Source organism: Poecilia reticulata, chromosome 2 (genome assembly GCF_904066995.2).
Source record: "Poecilia reticulata chromosome 2, P_reticulata-male-v2, whole genome shotgun sequence".
Lineage (NCBI taxonomy): Eukaryota > Metazoa > Chordata > Actinopteri > Cyprinodontiformes > Poeciliidae > Poecilia > Poecilia reticulata.
The window spans coordinates 43,203,536-43,219,154 of record NC_088831.1 but is presented as its reverse complement, the minus strand read 5'-3'; the positions used below and the strand labels follow the sequence as shown (position 1 = coordinate 43,219,154).

General features: G+C 38.6%; 1 protein-coding gene across 1 annotated transcript in view; it reads right to left on the bottom strand.

Moving 5' to 3' along the window:
- Positions 1 to 15,189, bottom strand: part of dnah7 (dynein, axonemal, heavy chain 7) — an 88,431-nt gene extending 73,242 nt beyond the window's left edge. The window contains exons 1-19 of the mRNA XM_081604694.1: positions 14,778 to 15,189; positions 14,504 to 14,594; positions 14,263 to 14,422; positions 13,215 to 13,287; positions 12,271 to 12,451; positions 12,018 to 12,090; positions 10,893 to 11,018; positions 10,519 to 10,638; positions 9,610 to 9,784; positions 9,337 to 9,516; positions 7,956 to 8,228; positions 6,576 to 6,703; positions 6,231 to 6,309; positions 5,145 to 5,369; positions 4,909 to 5,055; positions 4,113 to 4,292; positions 3,892 to 4,032; positions 2,616 to 2,983; positions 1,809 to 1,995 (exon numbers count right to left, since the gene is read on the bottom strand). Coding sequence (XP_081460820.1) covers positions 1,809 to 1,995; positions 2,616 to 2,983; positions 3,892 to 4,032; positions 4,113 to 4,292; positions 4,909 to 5,055; positions 5,145 to 5,369; positions 6,231 to 6,309; positions 6,576 to 6,703; positions 7,956 to 8,228; positions 9,337 to 9,516; positions 9,610 to 9,784; positions 10,519 to 10,638; positions 10,893 to 11,018; positions 12,018 to 12,090; positions 12,271 to 12,451; positions 13,215 to 13,287; positions 14,263 to 14,422; positions 14,504 to 14,594; positions 14,778 to 14,849 — 2,979 coding nt within the window. The 5' untranslated portion in view covers positions 14,850 to 15,189. The remainder of the gene's footprint in view (positions 1 to 1,808; positions 1,996 to 2,615; positions 2,984 to 3,891; positions 4,033 to 4,112; positions 4,293 to 4,908; positions 5,056 to 5,144; positions 5,370 to 6,230; positions 6,310 to 6,575; positions 6,704 to 7,955; positions 8,229 to 9,336; positions 9,517 to 9,609; positions 9,785 to 10,518; positions 10,639 to 10,892; positions 11,019 to 12,017; positions 12,091 to 12,270; positions 12,452 to 13,214; positions 13,288 to 14,262; positions 14,423 to 14,503; positions 14,595 to 14,777) is intronic.
- Positions 15,190 to 15,619: the final 430 nt, after the last annotated feature.

Here is a 15,619-nt window from a genome sequence, read left to right as displayed (position 1 = left end):
TACTTGGTAAGATTTTAGATTTTTGCAGATCATCATTTTGTGAATGATGTTAAAACATAAAATTAAGTCTTTGGGGGTTTTTTGTCAGTAATTTTTCCTTTTAGTGGTAAAATAATATATAATGTAATTACAATATGATTTCTCTTGATTCCTTGTAGTCACAAAATACGATAATACAACCGACAATAAAAATAAGAAGATTAAAAGCAGAGAATAGGAGGTTTTTGTCTTTAATCAGACAATAATCAGTGAAAGAGTCGGATGTTTTAAAGGCTAAATGAAGCGATCCGGCTCAGACGCCAACACCAAAAACTAAAAAAAGAGTGATTTGATTGGGCTTCAAAGGCCAGACCATTATTCCAGCAAAGTGTGTCTGATTGATGAAGTATGATTCCATCTTTTCATAAATCTCATCATGCTTATGATTTTGGCCCATTCTTTGAGAGGACAATGTAATAATGGGTCTAATTTTATATTCAGAGAGCCAGCGGGAGCTATTCATGAGCACACTGAATGGATAACATGGTATTATGTGTGATAATGTCGTTTTTATGCACCGAACAGATGGCTTTGGTGGAGGACAGAGAGTGGGAAACTCTGAGGTAAAAGCATTTCAGCAGATATGCAAACCACATACGGGACAAATGTGGCTTATTAATTCAGGGCGCAGAGAAACTGTTTGACTAAATATCCTTTGCTTGCTGCTGTGCATGAATATGCTCTGGAACGATTTGTCGTTTATTTCCTATATGCTGAGAGGAGAAAACAGAAAGGTGAGCATAACACCATAAAACAACCAGCTGAAAATTAAATAAAAATATTACATAAAACAAAGAAAGAGTTAATGTATCTGAGGATCCGTGAGTCTTGAGCTCCTCCTGGTGGCTGAAGATGGCAGTTTAGGAAACGTCAGGTTTTGATGATGCTGTTGTTGGATGAAGCTGGGATTATTTTTGATTTTACGGTCTGGATTCTGCTGATCTTTGCATCATGATTTAAACGACAAAAAGATGAATACATTTTTACAAAAAAAATTATTTCAAGCCTTTAAACACACTGAGCTCTACTAGTCTCATTTCATTTTGTATTTTTTAACCTGTTTTTTTTCTAGAAAATATTTGGAAGCTTTTTATAGTAAATTTTCCACTTTTCAAACTCAGAAATTTCGAAATAATTTTCTCAGAAATGTTTGAGATAGATGTACAATTTCATTGTGTTTTTTCTTGAAAATTTCAGAGATTTTTTTGGCAGAAATTTGTTCTTATCTTCAATGGCCCTAATACGGCACTGTTACACATTTTCTAGAAAAAACTCAGAAATTTTTAAATTAAGCTCAAAAATTGAAAAGTTTCTAATTTGCTAGAAAATTTCTTTCCAAATTATTTCTTTGGTTTTAAGTTTTATGGTTTTTCTAGCAAATGTTTGACTTTTCTAACTCTGAGATTTCCAAGTTTTTTTCCCCAGAAAGTTTATGAGATTAATGTAAAAAAAAAAAGAAAAAAGAAAAAAAAATCTGAATTCTTTTCTTTCAAATTTTTGACTTTTCTTTTTTCTGTAAAACTTCTGAGATTAAAAATGTCTTCTTTTTTGGACAGAAATTTACTTCTGGTTTTTCTTCCTATCTACAATGTCACAAATACACATTTGTACATAACAGTTGTCATTTGGTTTCTTTTTCAAATAAACCGTTTTCTTAGAATTTGTGGATCCTGGTCCAGATTTCTGCTGTAGTTCTGGGAGGAACTCATCTGCTAGCCTGTGTTCTCCACAGAGCTGTAAAAAGTGAAACACAGGAAGGAAGAGCTCACCTGGGAAACCTGCATCATGGTTTCCCTCCATGTCTTGTCCACGGCCGTGAAGCGCCGGCCCTCCTCAGGCATCTGCACCATGATGTCAGGGGAGCTGAAGATGGGCTCCAGGTACAGCCAGACGAACTGCACCTTCAGCCACTCGTCCAGGATCTCCTGCAGGAGCAGCAGCTTGCGCTCCCACGCCCTGAAGTGAAGCAGAAAAACGGGACTCACAACTCGGGATGCTAATAATTAATCAACTCACGATTAATTGTCGATTAGATTCAAATTAGTTCCAATCGATGAGCTAAAAACGTCACATTAAATCTTCCTTTAAAGTTGTACTTTGGCCACCATCCAGCAGAGGGCACCAGTGGTCATCCTTTAAAGGAGCCAGAAACAAAGACGGGGGCGTCGTACCAGAACAGTAAAGACTAACGGTCCATGTGAAATGCTCTTTATGCGGATCTTCATTTTAAACTTGACTTTTCAGAAGCAAACACCCCGTTTAATTTGTTCAGTTTAGAGTTGCAGGCGCTACATTCAGCACTGATTTTATATAATTACCATGTTTCCATCACATCTTACTGCTGCTGAGGCGAAGAGCGGCCATATTGAAATGCAAAGTTGGCCCTATGAGTTGTAACTGGGAATAGTCTGAGTTGCTCCGAGTTTTATGGTGGGAAATTCGACTTTGGGGGGGCGTCACGTTTGACTTTTTCTGCTTTGAAGTTGGAATTTCCCAGTTTTGATCAGAACTGAAACGCAGCACTGGACCAACAGGGATTTTCTTCAGAAGTGGGGGGCAGCCATTTAGTTTCTTACGTTATCTGTTCCTCAAAGGGCTTGATGAAGGGTGAGCCCTTCATGGTTTGCGTCTTCACGATGTGGTCGTCCAGCATCAGCTGGACCTCCTCCACGGACGACAGGATGAAGGTGCCCGTCTCCCGATAGGCCAGCAGGGTGAACTCTATGTCCATCCACTCGCCGGCCATCTTCTCCAGGGCCTTCTCCAGAGAGTACTCCTTGCTGGCCGCCTCGCTGATCCCGTCGAAGCTGGGCAGGTGTTCCTCCAGCTTCAGGGACAGGTACTGAGCCACGCAGGCCTGCTCGTCGGCCGGGTGCAGGGAGAAGCCGGCCAGCTCTGACATGGCGTCCCAGTGGCGGGCCCGCAGCCCCGGGTTGCACAGCACCTACACTCCACCAGAGATCCCCGGCAGCACAGAAAGGTCAGCTATTTAGGCTACGACACAGCAAATATTAGGCCCCAATGGGATTAGGGCCACTGTAGATGAGAAATAAAAAAGAGAAGTACATATCTGACAAGAAAACGTTTACATTTTGAGATTAATCTCAGAAATTTTGTAGAACAAGGAAGTTTCGGAGCTCCGAAAGTCGAAATTTTGCTAGAAAAAAAATTTGATATTTCCTAGAAAAAAAACTTGAACATTTGTGAGTTCCTAAAGTAAATAATTTGCAAGAAAATATTTGGAAATATTTTCCAAATAGATTAAGCTCGTAAATTTACTATAAAAAAACTTTTAAATCTGAGGTTTCAAAATGTAAAAATTTTAATTTCAAAATTTTATCAGATTAAGTTTTGCAAGTTTTTTCTTGCAAAGTTTAAACTTTTTGAACTAAAATTTCCACATTATTCCTCAAAAACTTTCAAAATTGTTCGCAAAATGTAATTTTTCTCGCAAATTTTCAACTTTTGAACTCACAAATTAACACGTTTTTATGGAAAATTTGAGATTATCCTCAAAATGTCATTTTTTTCTGCAAATTTTTAACTTTACAAACTCGGTAATTTTCATGTTTGTCGGTAATTAATCTCACCATTTGTTTTTTTTTTTTTGCAATTTTTTGACTCTTAGCAATTTCCACGTTTTTCTAAAAAAAAAAAAAATTCTGGGATTAATCTCAAGATGTTATTTATTTTCTCACAAATATTTGACTTTTCAAAGTCATAAATTTACACGTTTTTTGTTAGAAGATTTTCAGGAATTTTATCAGAAACTTGCTCCTCTCTTTCTATCTATAACGGCTGTAATACATGTGGTAAATACCAGAGGATTAACTGTTTTTTTACGGTCTCTACCTGCACCATGGGGATGTGACCCTTGAAACTCTCCACTCTAGACTTTACGATCTTGGTTATCTTCAAGGCATTGGGAACTTCAAAGAAACCTTTCTCCAGTTTGTACAACGTGCGCCAGTAGTTCCCAACATCGCCCTCCACCTGCAGGAAAACAGTTTTTATTAGGCCTGAAAATATTAAAATGTTAAAGTCTTGTGATGGTTACTTTGCGCGTTCGGTACCTTGTCAGGAGGGACCCCAGACAGCGGCCCGTGGAGCCACTTGTCATGGTCTTGCAGGAATTCAAACGACGTTTCGTACAGGCGCAGAAACGGCGTGAGCCCTTCCTGGATCTGTTTCCGCTGTGGAAACTGGGACACGGGCCAGCCGAAGGCCTCCTCTTCCATGTTGAGGTCATTAATCTTCTCAGAGCGAGACGAATGAAACGGACAAACCAAAAATGATTAAACTTTTAGAAAATAGAGTGACAAAACTGATAAATAAAAGGATTTCTGGTATACTTTGGGATGAAAAATGAAAACAAAGATGATTAAAACGCTGTTTCACATCCAATGCTGCCCTCTGGTGGTAAAAAAAAAATATGCATGTGAATCCACTTGGAGGCACTTTGCACTGTAAAAACACCAAATCTTACCCAGTATTTTTGTCTAGTTTCTAGTGGAAACATGTTAGTATACTTTAAATAAAACAAAACTTACAAGTAACTTCTATAGAAGATGTAAGAGCTTGTTTTAAGTCAGTAATTCTAGTATATTGATTTAAAAAATGACCAGTTCCATTGGCAGATAATTTCACTTAGAAGAAGACATTTGTCCCATCTATAAGGGAGCAAAATCTGCTTACTTTTTGTCACCATTCAAGGATTATTGACATAAAATAAGCTGATATATCTTGCTGAAAACTTTCTATCTCATTCAAGATATTTGCAGTAAAAACTAGACAAAAATGTAAAAATGTGTGTTTTAGCAGTGATGAGTTGAAAGAGCCATAAAACCTCCCTCCTTGGTCCTACTGCACCTTGTCACTGGCCATGTCCAGCCTGGCGTTGAGGGTCTTCGCTTTCTTCAGGTACTTGCTGAGATCCGCCAGCTCACCATAACCAAGAAACTCCTTCATCTGCATGTTGTAGCCCACCAGCTCGTCCATGAAACGCTCCCGTTGCAGCTGCAACGATTAAACCAGACAGCGTTTTATCGTTTCACCTTCAGGAAATCCGTCATTAACCCTCGGTAGCTCCTCAGCTTCAAGCAGACCTTGAGTGCGTTCTGGTAAAGCTCCGTCTTCTCATCGATAATCTGCTGGTGTTCCTCAAACACGGCGGGCATGCGCTGGAACCAGTGGACGGTTCGGGTGTTGAGCTCCAGGTCTTCCGGCGACAGGGTGACAAAGTCCATCAGGTCGCAGAGCTGCCTGTTGGAGTCAGCCAGCCGCTGCTCCAGCACAGGCATCTCTGTTTCTATGATCTTCTGGACGTAGGCCTGCAGAGAGACGCAGGGGAACCACCGGCACAGTTAATCAGGTACAGACGTTAAAAACAAACTGATAGATTTCTGTTACTGTTTTGAGACACTAGCATAGAATTGGTTAAAGATGGCCTCTTATGCTTCCCTGAATGGGTTAGGATTGATCTATGGTCTAAACAAAACATGTTCATTACATTTCTTGGCAAAGAATCATTCTTAGATAATGAAATTTGAGCTGTTTTTGGACTCTGTCACTTTAATGCAAGTAAGCTGCTGCTGGCCACGCACCCCAACCCAATGATTGGCCACAAACAGATGCACAGTTATGCCACTGCACGTTTGAAAAGCATTAGAAGAACCTCCTGCACAGCCAACAAGAATGCAGCAAGTGGTTTCTGGGTGGTGAGTCAATAACTAAACACTGGGCTTTCCAGCAACCATTGTACGGTGCTTACAGCAAACCAAACATACTGGAATTTGCTAGGGTTGTAACAGGCGGAATTCTGTGTGGTTGCTAGGTAACAGGTGGAATTCTGTGTGGTTGCTAGGTAACGGGGCAGTGCCTTCTGATTTGTTACCTTCTGGAGGTAAATTTTACATCACAGTTCCCCTTTTAATATATATATATATATATATATATATATATATATATATATATATACACACACACACAAAAGCTGTTATCAGACTGAAAAAGTGGAAAGTGTTAAAGTTAAATGAAAATCTTCAAAAACAATATTAAAACAAAATAAAGTATACTTTTACTAAAAAGCCACTATTATGACATAAGGTGAGCTATTAAGTAAAAAGCCTTCAAGCTTAATTTACTGACAGGACAGTGTAATTATCGCTGTGTGACGGGAAACAAAAAGTCACCTGCAGCTCCACCATTTTCAGAGTATCAGGCGGCGTACTCAGGGCCGTCTCTGAAATCTTCTCAAACTCTTTGCAGAGCCTGTCAGGTAGAAAAGATCCGTTATTCTGGTGGAAGGGTCTGAAACCAGAAACATCACTGCTTCAAATCCTCTAAAAATTCATATTAAGGAATTATTGACTTGAAACTAACTCACATCTTGTTTAAAAGTTACTTGTAAGTTACTTTTGTTTAATTCCCAGTGTATTAAGATGTTTCCACTAGAAACTAGAACAACTATATTCGTTAATATTTGGTGTTTAAAGACAAAGGATGAAGCAGGGAAGCAGTGAAGCCCTTTCAGAAACCTTTCATTGATTTCCTGATGATCTTGTAACATCTGCAAAGCCAGTTTCTCCTTGAGCTCCAGCGCACGTTCGGCCAGAGAGTTGAGGAGTTTCTGGGACTGGACCTCAAACATGCCGAGTCGCACCACCTGAAGTCCAAAGTATGATTAATCAGCTCTCAAAGACCAGGGTGAATCTTTAAGAAGAAATATCTCTAGACAGATAAATTGACAATTATGATCATGAAGCTTTTACATTTTCTTAGTTCTTCTAAAAAGTTTTAAAGCTAATTTTTTTTTAATGATTGACATGAAAATCACACTCTGTTGCCTAAAGTATTGGATCACCATACATTATACACACATGACCTTTAACATAATCACATTTTTAATATTAAGCTTCTGTTGCTTCAGTTCTTCTAAGAAGTGTGTCTAGAATGTTTAGAAGTTTGTTTTTGGGAATATTTGACCATTAGTTTAGAACATCATTGTTGAGGTCAGACATCGATGTTGGACAATAATAAATAATAAAGCCATGAGGATTTAAAAGCATTAATGTCTCTTTCTGGGTCCCTCAAAAGGAGAAAATCTTTGATTGTACTTAAAATCTTGACATGACTAATTAAATTTAAAATCACCATCCAAAGTCATTTCACCCCTGACAGTCTAGTAGGCAAAACTGCAACATTTGTTACATTTTCATTTGCCGCAGTTCTCTCTCTTTCTCTGAAATGAACCAAACCCTTTGAAAAACATGTTCGCCTCCTCGCCTGTGGGGGCACCGCACCAAAAAAAACAACACAAAAACCTCTGAAAAAGACACTGAGCACAACTTCCTGCTTCAATAAATGCAAACAAAAATGGAGTAGCATCAGATTTTAGCGCTTGTAGGACTTCTCTTTTGTCTTAGGTAAAAAAAACATGAGCCATTTTGCCCTCTAACACTGATCTAACGCATTTATTTTGGTTGTATTTACCCAGAATGCCTTGGCCTGTAGTCCACCTCGTGCTTTTGGAGTGGTCTCTGGCCCGCTTGCCGTTCACATATGCATTTGAAACGCACCACAGTTAATTTCAGCCAAGCCAAAACCGAGGTTTGTAGGTGGACTAGAGTTTGTATTTTTGGTCCGATTAGCATTCACACCTCCTAAAACAAACTGGACTTTATAGAATTAAAGCAGACTAAACAGGTGCGTCGTTTAATCCGCTTTGGCATCCTTTGGGGATGCCAAGTGTGTTTGGGGATGCCAAAGGTGAGAAGTGCCATCACTGAGTAGATATTCACCTAACTCGATTGAACATTTTTAAAGAGATACAGTAGATAAACTTTGACTTGCTGCAAACAGGATGACCGATGCCAGTGATCTACTGAGTAAAAGGCGGCTCATGTTCCAGGTCTTACTTTGGGTGATGTGTACTGAATCTCATCAGCAAGCTTCTGGTAGTAGATGGCCTCGTCCTTGATTTTCTGGAAGGATTTCGGCTGACTGAGGAAATTCTGGACCTTCTCCTCCGCCTCCCTGGACACCAGCATGGAGTACTTGTCGAACAGGTGGACATGCTCTTTGGGGCTTTCCGTCTCAGCCCAGAACGCCTGGCGTACTTTCTCCTGCTGGGCCTCAATGATCTCTGGAAGGATGATGGGTCTCAAGGTTTTCCCAACATTGGATTCTTCCTGAAAGAAGGTGAAATTAGGGAAGAACTCAGGCTAGACTCAAACTGTCCCATGACATCAATAGGTAGGGCTGGACAATGAATCAGTGACATATATATCGCTAGACACATGATCAATATGATGTATGAACTGTTTGTGTGAATAACAAGGTTCTGGTGACTGGCAGAGGAAGTACATGTAACAACAAACACCTGGGCTAGCAGATAAAAGCGGCATTAGCTAAACTCATTTTTGCTAGTTCAGCATTAAGTACTACAGTAAATATCACTGTAGTGATATTTAGTATTACAGAGGTGTAATACTATAAAAAATGTGATCAAATTGCAATGTACTTACACCGTTTATAAGTTAGATGGGAACAATGTTGGTTCTAGGCTTGTGGCTTTATTGTCATAGCAACTCCATAGCAACTGCCTGCCAAGATGGCTGTCAGTTACAAAGTTCACAGAAGTGCGACGTCACGTGAGAACTATGTAGATCAATAGATAATAAATCTGACAGAATATTTAGTAATTTCACTGAATTCTGATCCAGAACTGCACGGCATTCTGGGGGATGTAGGCAGAGGACAGGCTTTAGCTGCTAAACCTCTCCTGGCTAGCTAAGCTGGTGGAATCAACTCACTCACTCGCTCTTTGGTTGCCTAGCAACAACCTCTTGCGTAACTTGCACAGCAGCAGTTTCATGTTTTTTTAACTGTGCCTTATAACTTCTTAAAAATATATTTAAAAAAAACAATGGGATGGAGTAAAAACTGCAGATAAAACAGGAAAGGTCCCACCACCAGTTTGGAGGTACTTTGGATATTTAAAACAGAAATAAATAAAATATTTTCTAAAATAGAAATCACTTTACATGTTGGAGAAACTCCAAAAATAAAAATCCAACTCTGTCTACATTCTCTGGAAGAATTTAAATATTGTTTATCAATTTCTCGTGTTTTTTTTTGTTGGAATTGTGTATGAAAAGTGAAAAATGAAAAATAAATATAAAATGAATAATTATCTATATTGACCGATATGAAACGTTTATATCCTCCAGCTCCGGTATGTAAAAACTAACCACCATATCAGGTTTTACTGACCCGGCTTCGTGGTTTTATTCTTACCCATTCGGGGAACAGGGTGGATTCGACCCGTGGAATATCGCTGGTGGATTTCAGCATGAGCTCAAACACATTGATGAACGCCTCCTCGTACGTCTCGAAGTCCGGCTCAAACTTGATTTCAGTGTCTTCTAAGACCAGATGCAGAATAAAGCCTGATGTGCCTCTGGCTCTGTCTGAATGCTGAGTGACAGACGACAGGGATTAAAAACTAAATTCACCAGCTTCATTTATTCTTTAGATTAAATAATCTAAAGATAAAAAGTTAAATTGTACCATATTTATAGAAATGAGTTTTGTGTAGTTGCTCAGTGAGCTGAGCGTCAGTTTCTGCAGATGCAGCGTCATCAGAGATGCTGCAGAGTTTAAGAAAGACTGGAGTTTTCCTTTCTTGCTCAGAGTAACCAGCAGATTTTGCACACAAAAAATCTTGTGCACGTCAGAAAGCCAACTAAAAAACAAAAAATCAAACAAACAAAAAAAAACAAACATGTTAAATATGTAAAACTGTGCATCAAACATGCAAACGTTTGAATGTTTTCAAACTCAGAAATGTATAGGTTATTTTTAAATTGCTGATTACTCTCAAAACTCAAAAATTTGCAAGAAAATTTGAATTTTCTACAAAAACAAATTTTAATTTAAACTTTTGCTGAGTTTCAAATGTCAAAAATGTTCGATGTCTGAAACTCTGAAAACTGAAATTCCCAAGGTTATTTCGTAGAAAATTTCTGAGATTATTCTAAAAATGTCTAATTCTTTTTGCTAATTTAAAACCTTTCAAACACAAAAAAGTTTTTCTTTTGGAACATTTCTGAGATTAATCTCAAAGAATCTGAAAAGTCAAAAATTTGTAAGAAAAAGCAGAATCTCAAGAAATTTTCTAGAAAAACCTTGGAAATTTCTGTGAAAAAGTGAAGGGACTGATTGATGTAATTTGGCAATGTACTTACACTGTTTATAAGTTAGATAAACTTATAAACAGTTGGCAGTATGCAGGTGAAAAATAAAATCACAGTTAAGCACAAAGCGACGTAAAGAGCCCCATGAGAATCCACGGCTGGCCGGATGAGGCCACATACGGGATAAACATGGAGCTCTGCTGCATTCTTCCTTGTGTTTGAAATGATTTATTTCACTGCTGCTGGATGAGTTACTATCTAACTTTGTGTCAGCCTTGCTTACTTTTCCAGGAGGAAAGTTTTGGAGACCTCAATGTGTTTAGCAACAACCTGCTGAAACTCAAAGAGCTCCATGAACTTCTTATTGAAGCAGATCGCTGCCACGTCGATCAGTCGGATGTCTCTGAAAGCAGATTGGTGAAGAAAACGCTGATTAGAGTCTGCTGCACCAGAGCCGCCATGATCGGTGTAGACGGTGGCATGCTAAGGGCCACCGCCTCCACCACAAAACCTGCTAGATTTTGTGTTACTTTCTAAGAAAACTGCGGTTAATTTACACAAAAACCACCACTGTTTAGAGTTTGAAACTCATATAGATAACTGTGTGAGGAGACATTACATGAACATCTGCATCCTGTTTGCTTCTGCTGTACCTACTTGTACAAGTCGTACCACAGAAGCACCACTTGCAGCAACGGGCGGGTGATGCAGTGAAGGTTTAGGCTGATCCTCCTCCTCGCTTGGATAAACGATCGATTCCACGGCTTCGGCACGCGTTTCATCCTGACAGGGAACGACATCAGGAAAATACGTTCACTTTCATACAAATATCACCACATTTCTAATGTTTTCAGTTTGTCCTTGTTGTTTGAATGCAAAGGGGCTGCACAGTGGCGCAGTTGGTAGAGCTGTTGCCTTGCAGCAAGAAGGTTCTGGGTTCGATTCCCGGCCCCGGTCTTTCTGCATGGAGTCTCCATGTTCTCCCTGTGCATGGTGGGTTTTCTCCGGGTACTCCGGTTTCCTCCCACAGTCCAAAAACATGACTGTCAGGTTAATTGGCCTCTCCAAATTGCCCCTAGGTGTGAGTGTGTGTGTGCATGGTTGTGTGTCCTGTGTGTCTCTGTGTTGCCCTGCGACAGACTGGCGACCTGTCCAGGTGACCCCGCCTCTCGCCCGGAACGTTAGCTGGAGAGGAACCAGCATCCCTCCCGACCCCACTGAGGGACAAGGGTGCAAGAAAATGGATGGATGGATGTTTGAATGCAACAGAAAGCAGTCAAGGTCAAGCTACGTAGCATTTTGTAAGTGTCCAAATCAGTTCATAACAGTTTTATGATTCTTGTGTGACACACGTGCTCATGAGAATATCTTCTGGAGCTGCTTCTCGGGCCAATAGAGTTATTAAATTGTTTCTTCTATGCATCCTTATGACGTGCTTGACTCCCCTAGTGAAAGAAGACACTTGTGCTCACTATCTGTTCTGTAACCAAGCAGCTTATCAAACTATGTGAAAGGAGTGAAACTCTCCCTACAAAACTGTAAGCTGTGTTCTGCTCAAGGCTCTTTCTCCTGACTGCGATCAGTGAGCAGAGACTTCGAACAAATACTGATTAAGAATATATTCTTTCTCTGGTTCTTCGGGTCTTGAGACAGTTTTTCTTCACTCTTTGTTAAAGGAAAATTTCCACAACATAAACTAAGCTAAATATTTCACTTTCTTGCTCAGTATTTAGATACAAACTAAATATCTAATTTGCATCTTAGAAGGTTAAAGAGACTGACTCCAGTCTGTGAGAGGGCAGCTCCTCCTCGGCTCCCGCCTCCTTCCCACTCTGATCCTGGAATGTTTTGGTTACTGCAGTCAAACACAGCAGACATTAAATCGTTACTTAAAAACAAAATTGTGATTTTTCTTAATGGATTATAATCAAAACACATTCCGCCATTCATCCAGATTCATCCACATAAATCTGAGAGGATCATCGAACCTCTGTCATTCGTTTACATTATTTTTTGGAAACAATTGGGTTCATACGGATTGCAGCCCTGATGCTCTGCAGATATTCCTCCTTGGTCTCGTCATCCAGCTCCTCCAGCAATGTGCTCAGGCGCCTCAGCTTGGAGGGGATCAGCGCATGGATGTTGTCCATCCAGGACTCCTGCAGACGCGCCAGGTTCACCAGGTCGATGCCCCTCTGGATGTAGTAGTTAAACATCTGGCAGGACACAACGCAGCGTTCAGGAGCAGGGAGACGCTTTCAGGAGCACACAGTGAACTTGGGAAGAGTTGGTTTAGATGTTTGCTTATTGAGAATAGAAATAACTCACAAAAAATATCTAAACCTGTCGTGATAATTCAATAAATCGTATGATAGATAGAACAAGCTCAATAATTTTCATTTTGATGATTTATGTCAAAAGTTGGAAGACAAAAACAGATGCAGTCGGTCTCAATTACACTGCAAAAACACAAAATCTGATCCTTTTTTGGGTCTAGTTTCTAGTGCTAATGAAAGAAGACAAAACTGACTTAAGTAACGGTTCAGCAAAATATAAGGGCTATTTTAAGTAACTCCTTAAAATTGACAAAAAAGTATTGGTAGATCATCTTATTAATAACAAGGGAAAGATGTCTTGTTACTATTGAAATAATCTGCCAGTTGAATCAACACGTTTTTATCGATTTATGTCTTCTCTCCATTATTCTGCCTGAAAATGGTCTCAAAACAACGTCATTATTTATCTGGGACATTTTATCGTCCAGAAAATGTATAATATCCAAAGTAAGCAGTTTTGATCACAATGCTCCTTCGATGTTTATAAATCAGCCAATCCAGGAGCAGCACTTTCCTTCATGCTGATTGGCTGAAGAGCAGAGATGAGGAAGACTGCAGATGTTAGCTTCGGTACTTTTTCCGCTGTTGGCACAAGCAGAGCAGGTACACTGATATATTTGTATGTTCATTTATTTATTTTTACCAATTCACGTTTGGCATCGTCTGTAAATCTGAAGAATCCAGTTTCTGTGGAGCCGCCCTCAACAACCCGCTTGCTGAAATCAGACAACATGATTTAATTACTGGCATATTTAACAAACTGGAGGTGTGATTAACTTGTTATATACTAGAAATGCTATGGAAGAAGATTAGGGCCACTGAAAAAATTAAATTTGACTTTTTTCCATCAGATTTAGAATTGCTTAAATTGTTTGTGCACCATCAAGCAAACACAGTCTTTCAACAAAAATCTACCAAATGGATTTGGGGCTTTCTGTTTTGGATAAAGTGCAGATTTACAAACCCTATAAGAAGGAAGGAACAGCTAGGTGATTATTTTTATTTGCCAACTACTTAACTGACATACACCCAAGAATATTTGGAAATTTATTTGGATTTTGACAGAATTGGAATTCTGGGATTATAGTCTGAATTCTGAGGACAAAAAGTCAGAAATCTGAGATTAAAATTTGATTTTTTTTTTTAAAAAGATGAATTCTGAGAAAAAGTCAAAATTCTAAGAAAAAATAAATCTGAGATTAAAGCCCAAAGCCCTGAATTCTGAGAAAAAAACATCAAAATTTGCTGAAAAAAATCAAGAGAAAAAGAAATCAGAGATGGAATCTAGAGGAAAAAAGTCAGAATTCTGAGAAATAATTCTGAGAGTAAAATACTACTTCTAAAATTAAATTTGGAATTCTGGGGGGGAAAAAATTATTCTGAGATTAAAAGTTCGAATTCTGATTTAAATTCAAAATTCTGAGAAAAATAAATTCAGAGAAAAATAAATTTGAGATCCAAGTTGGAATATAGACAGAAAAAAAATTTAAATTCTGAGAAAAAGTCAAAATCCTGAAAGAAAAAAATAGAATTTTGAAATAAAAATCAGAAATCTTAGAAAAATTTCACCATTATAATAATCCATCATAATAAAAAATATTCTTATTCGTTATAATCCTCTACCGTAGTATGCTGGAAGGAGTAGAAATAATCGGACGTGTTTTCATGGGAGCCTGATGATGAAAGCTCACCCCAAAGTCTCCACGACACTTTCTGTCAGTTTCCGGTCCTGCTCCCTCTGATCCGCCCGGCTCGCCCTGGAGCTGCGCAGCCTCATCGGTAAAGGTTTGTGGTAAAGCCCAATTAAAGCTTTGCTGGTGGTTCCGCTGGGTCTGCTGTCAGCTCCATCTCCTGCAGCCAAACAGTATATATAGCTAAATGCACCAACAATTTCATACAACGCTACAGAAATTATAAATATATTTTATTTACCTTCCCGAGATGCTGCTTCGGTCGTTTCATCCCTGCCTTCAAACAGGGAAAATGAAGGCTTTGCTTCAATCCACGGCTCCTGGCTGGCGGACTAAGCAACGAATATTAGTGAATAACATTTAAAAAAAAAAATTAATACAGAAAATTACAAAAACGTAGCAAAGATATGTAATATTGGGACATAAAGATAAAGTCAAACTGCTTGTTTAGCGTCAGAATCGCATGAACTTGAAAAAACAACATTTTCTTAATAATTCAGTTTTCTTCCACTTACTTGTACATCTGGGGCATGTACATAAACCTCTGGGTTATCTGCAAAATCAGGTTTCTTCCTTTTTAAACTCATTGTTTAAGTTAAAAACTTTCTGCGATCAACAGAAACATTTATTCCGTTGCCAGGGCGGTTGCTAGGCGACGCGGAAACACCTGAGCGCAGCGGGGACTGAGATTTATGAGCACAGATGCATTTCTCCCACTGATAAACGGCTTTTTAAAACATTTTCTGTTCTTCTTTACAAAAGAAAAAAATATGAAACGGAACCTCACTTCTATCGGAACCAACTGGGTCGATTTAAGATAAATTGTGAAGCCAAAAGGTGTGTGATTGCATTGAAACAACGACCTAAGAGAAACTGGACTCAACTTCAAACGTTCCTGTTTACATTTCCCCCCATATTTAGATTGATCGTTTCCGTTCTGTTATTTAGTGAATGTGATAAAAAAAAAACACATCTGTTTTTAAAAATAAGTTTTTATTGGTCTGTTTTAATATTCTAATTTTAAATATCCTGTTTTCATTCATTATAAGTTTTTTAAATAGGTGATGGAGTTACTGAAATAAATCTTTTCAATAATATACATTTTTGTGGGTCTGTATGTATAAAGAGTACAACAAAAAGAGACTGTACAGGACAACACGTATTGTGGGGAAAAAATAAATCCACCCAAAAACAGAAAATTTGAGATTAAATTTGAAAATTTTCTAAATGAAAAAAAAAGTTTCAAAAGTTGAACATTTTTTTACTCCTGTAAATGTTCAACTCCACTTTTTCTAGAACATTTATTGAGATTAATCTCAAATTTTCTGTTATTTTTTTGGTGAAAATTTACTCCTCT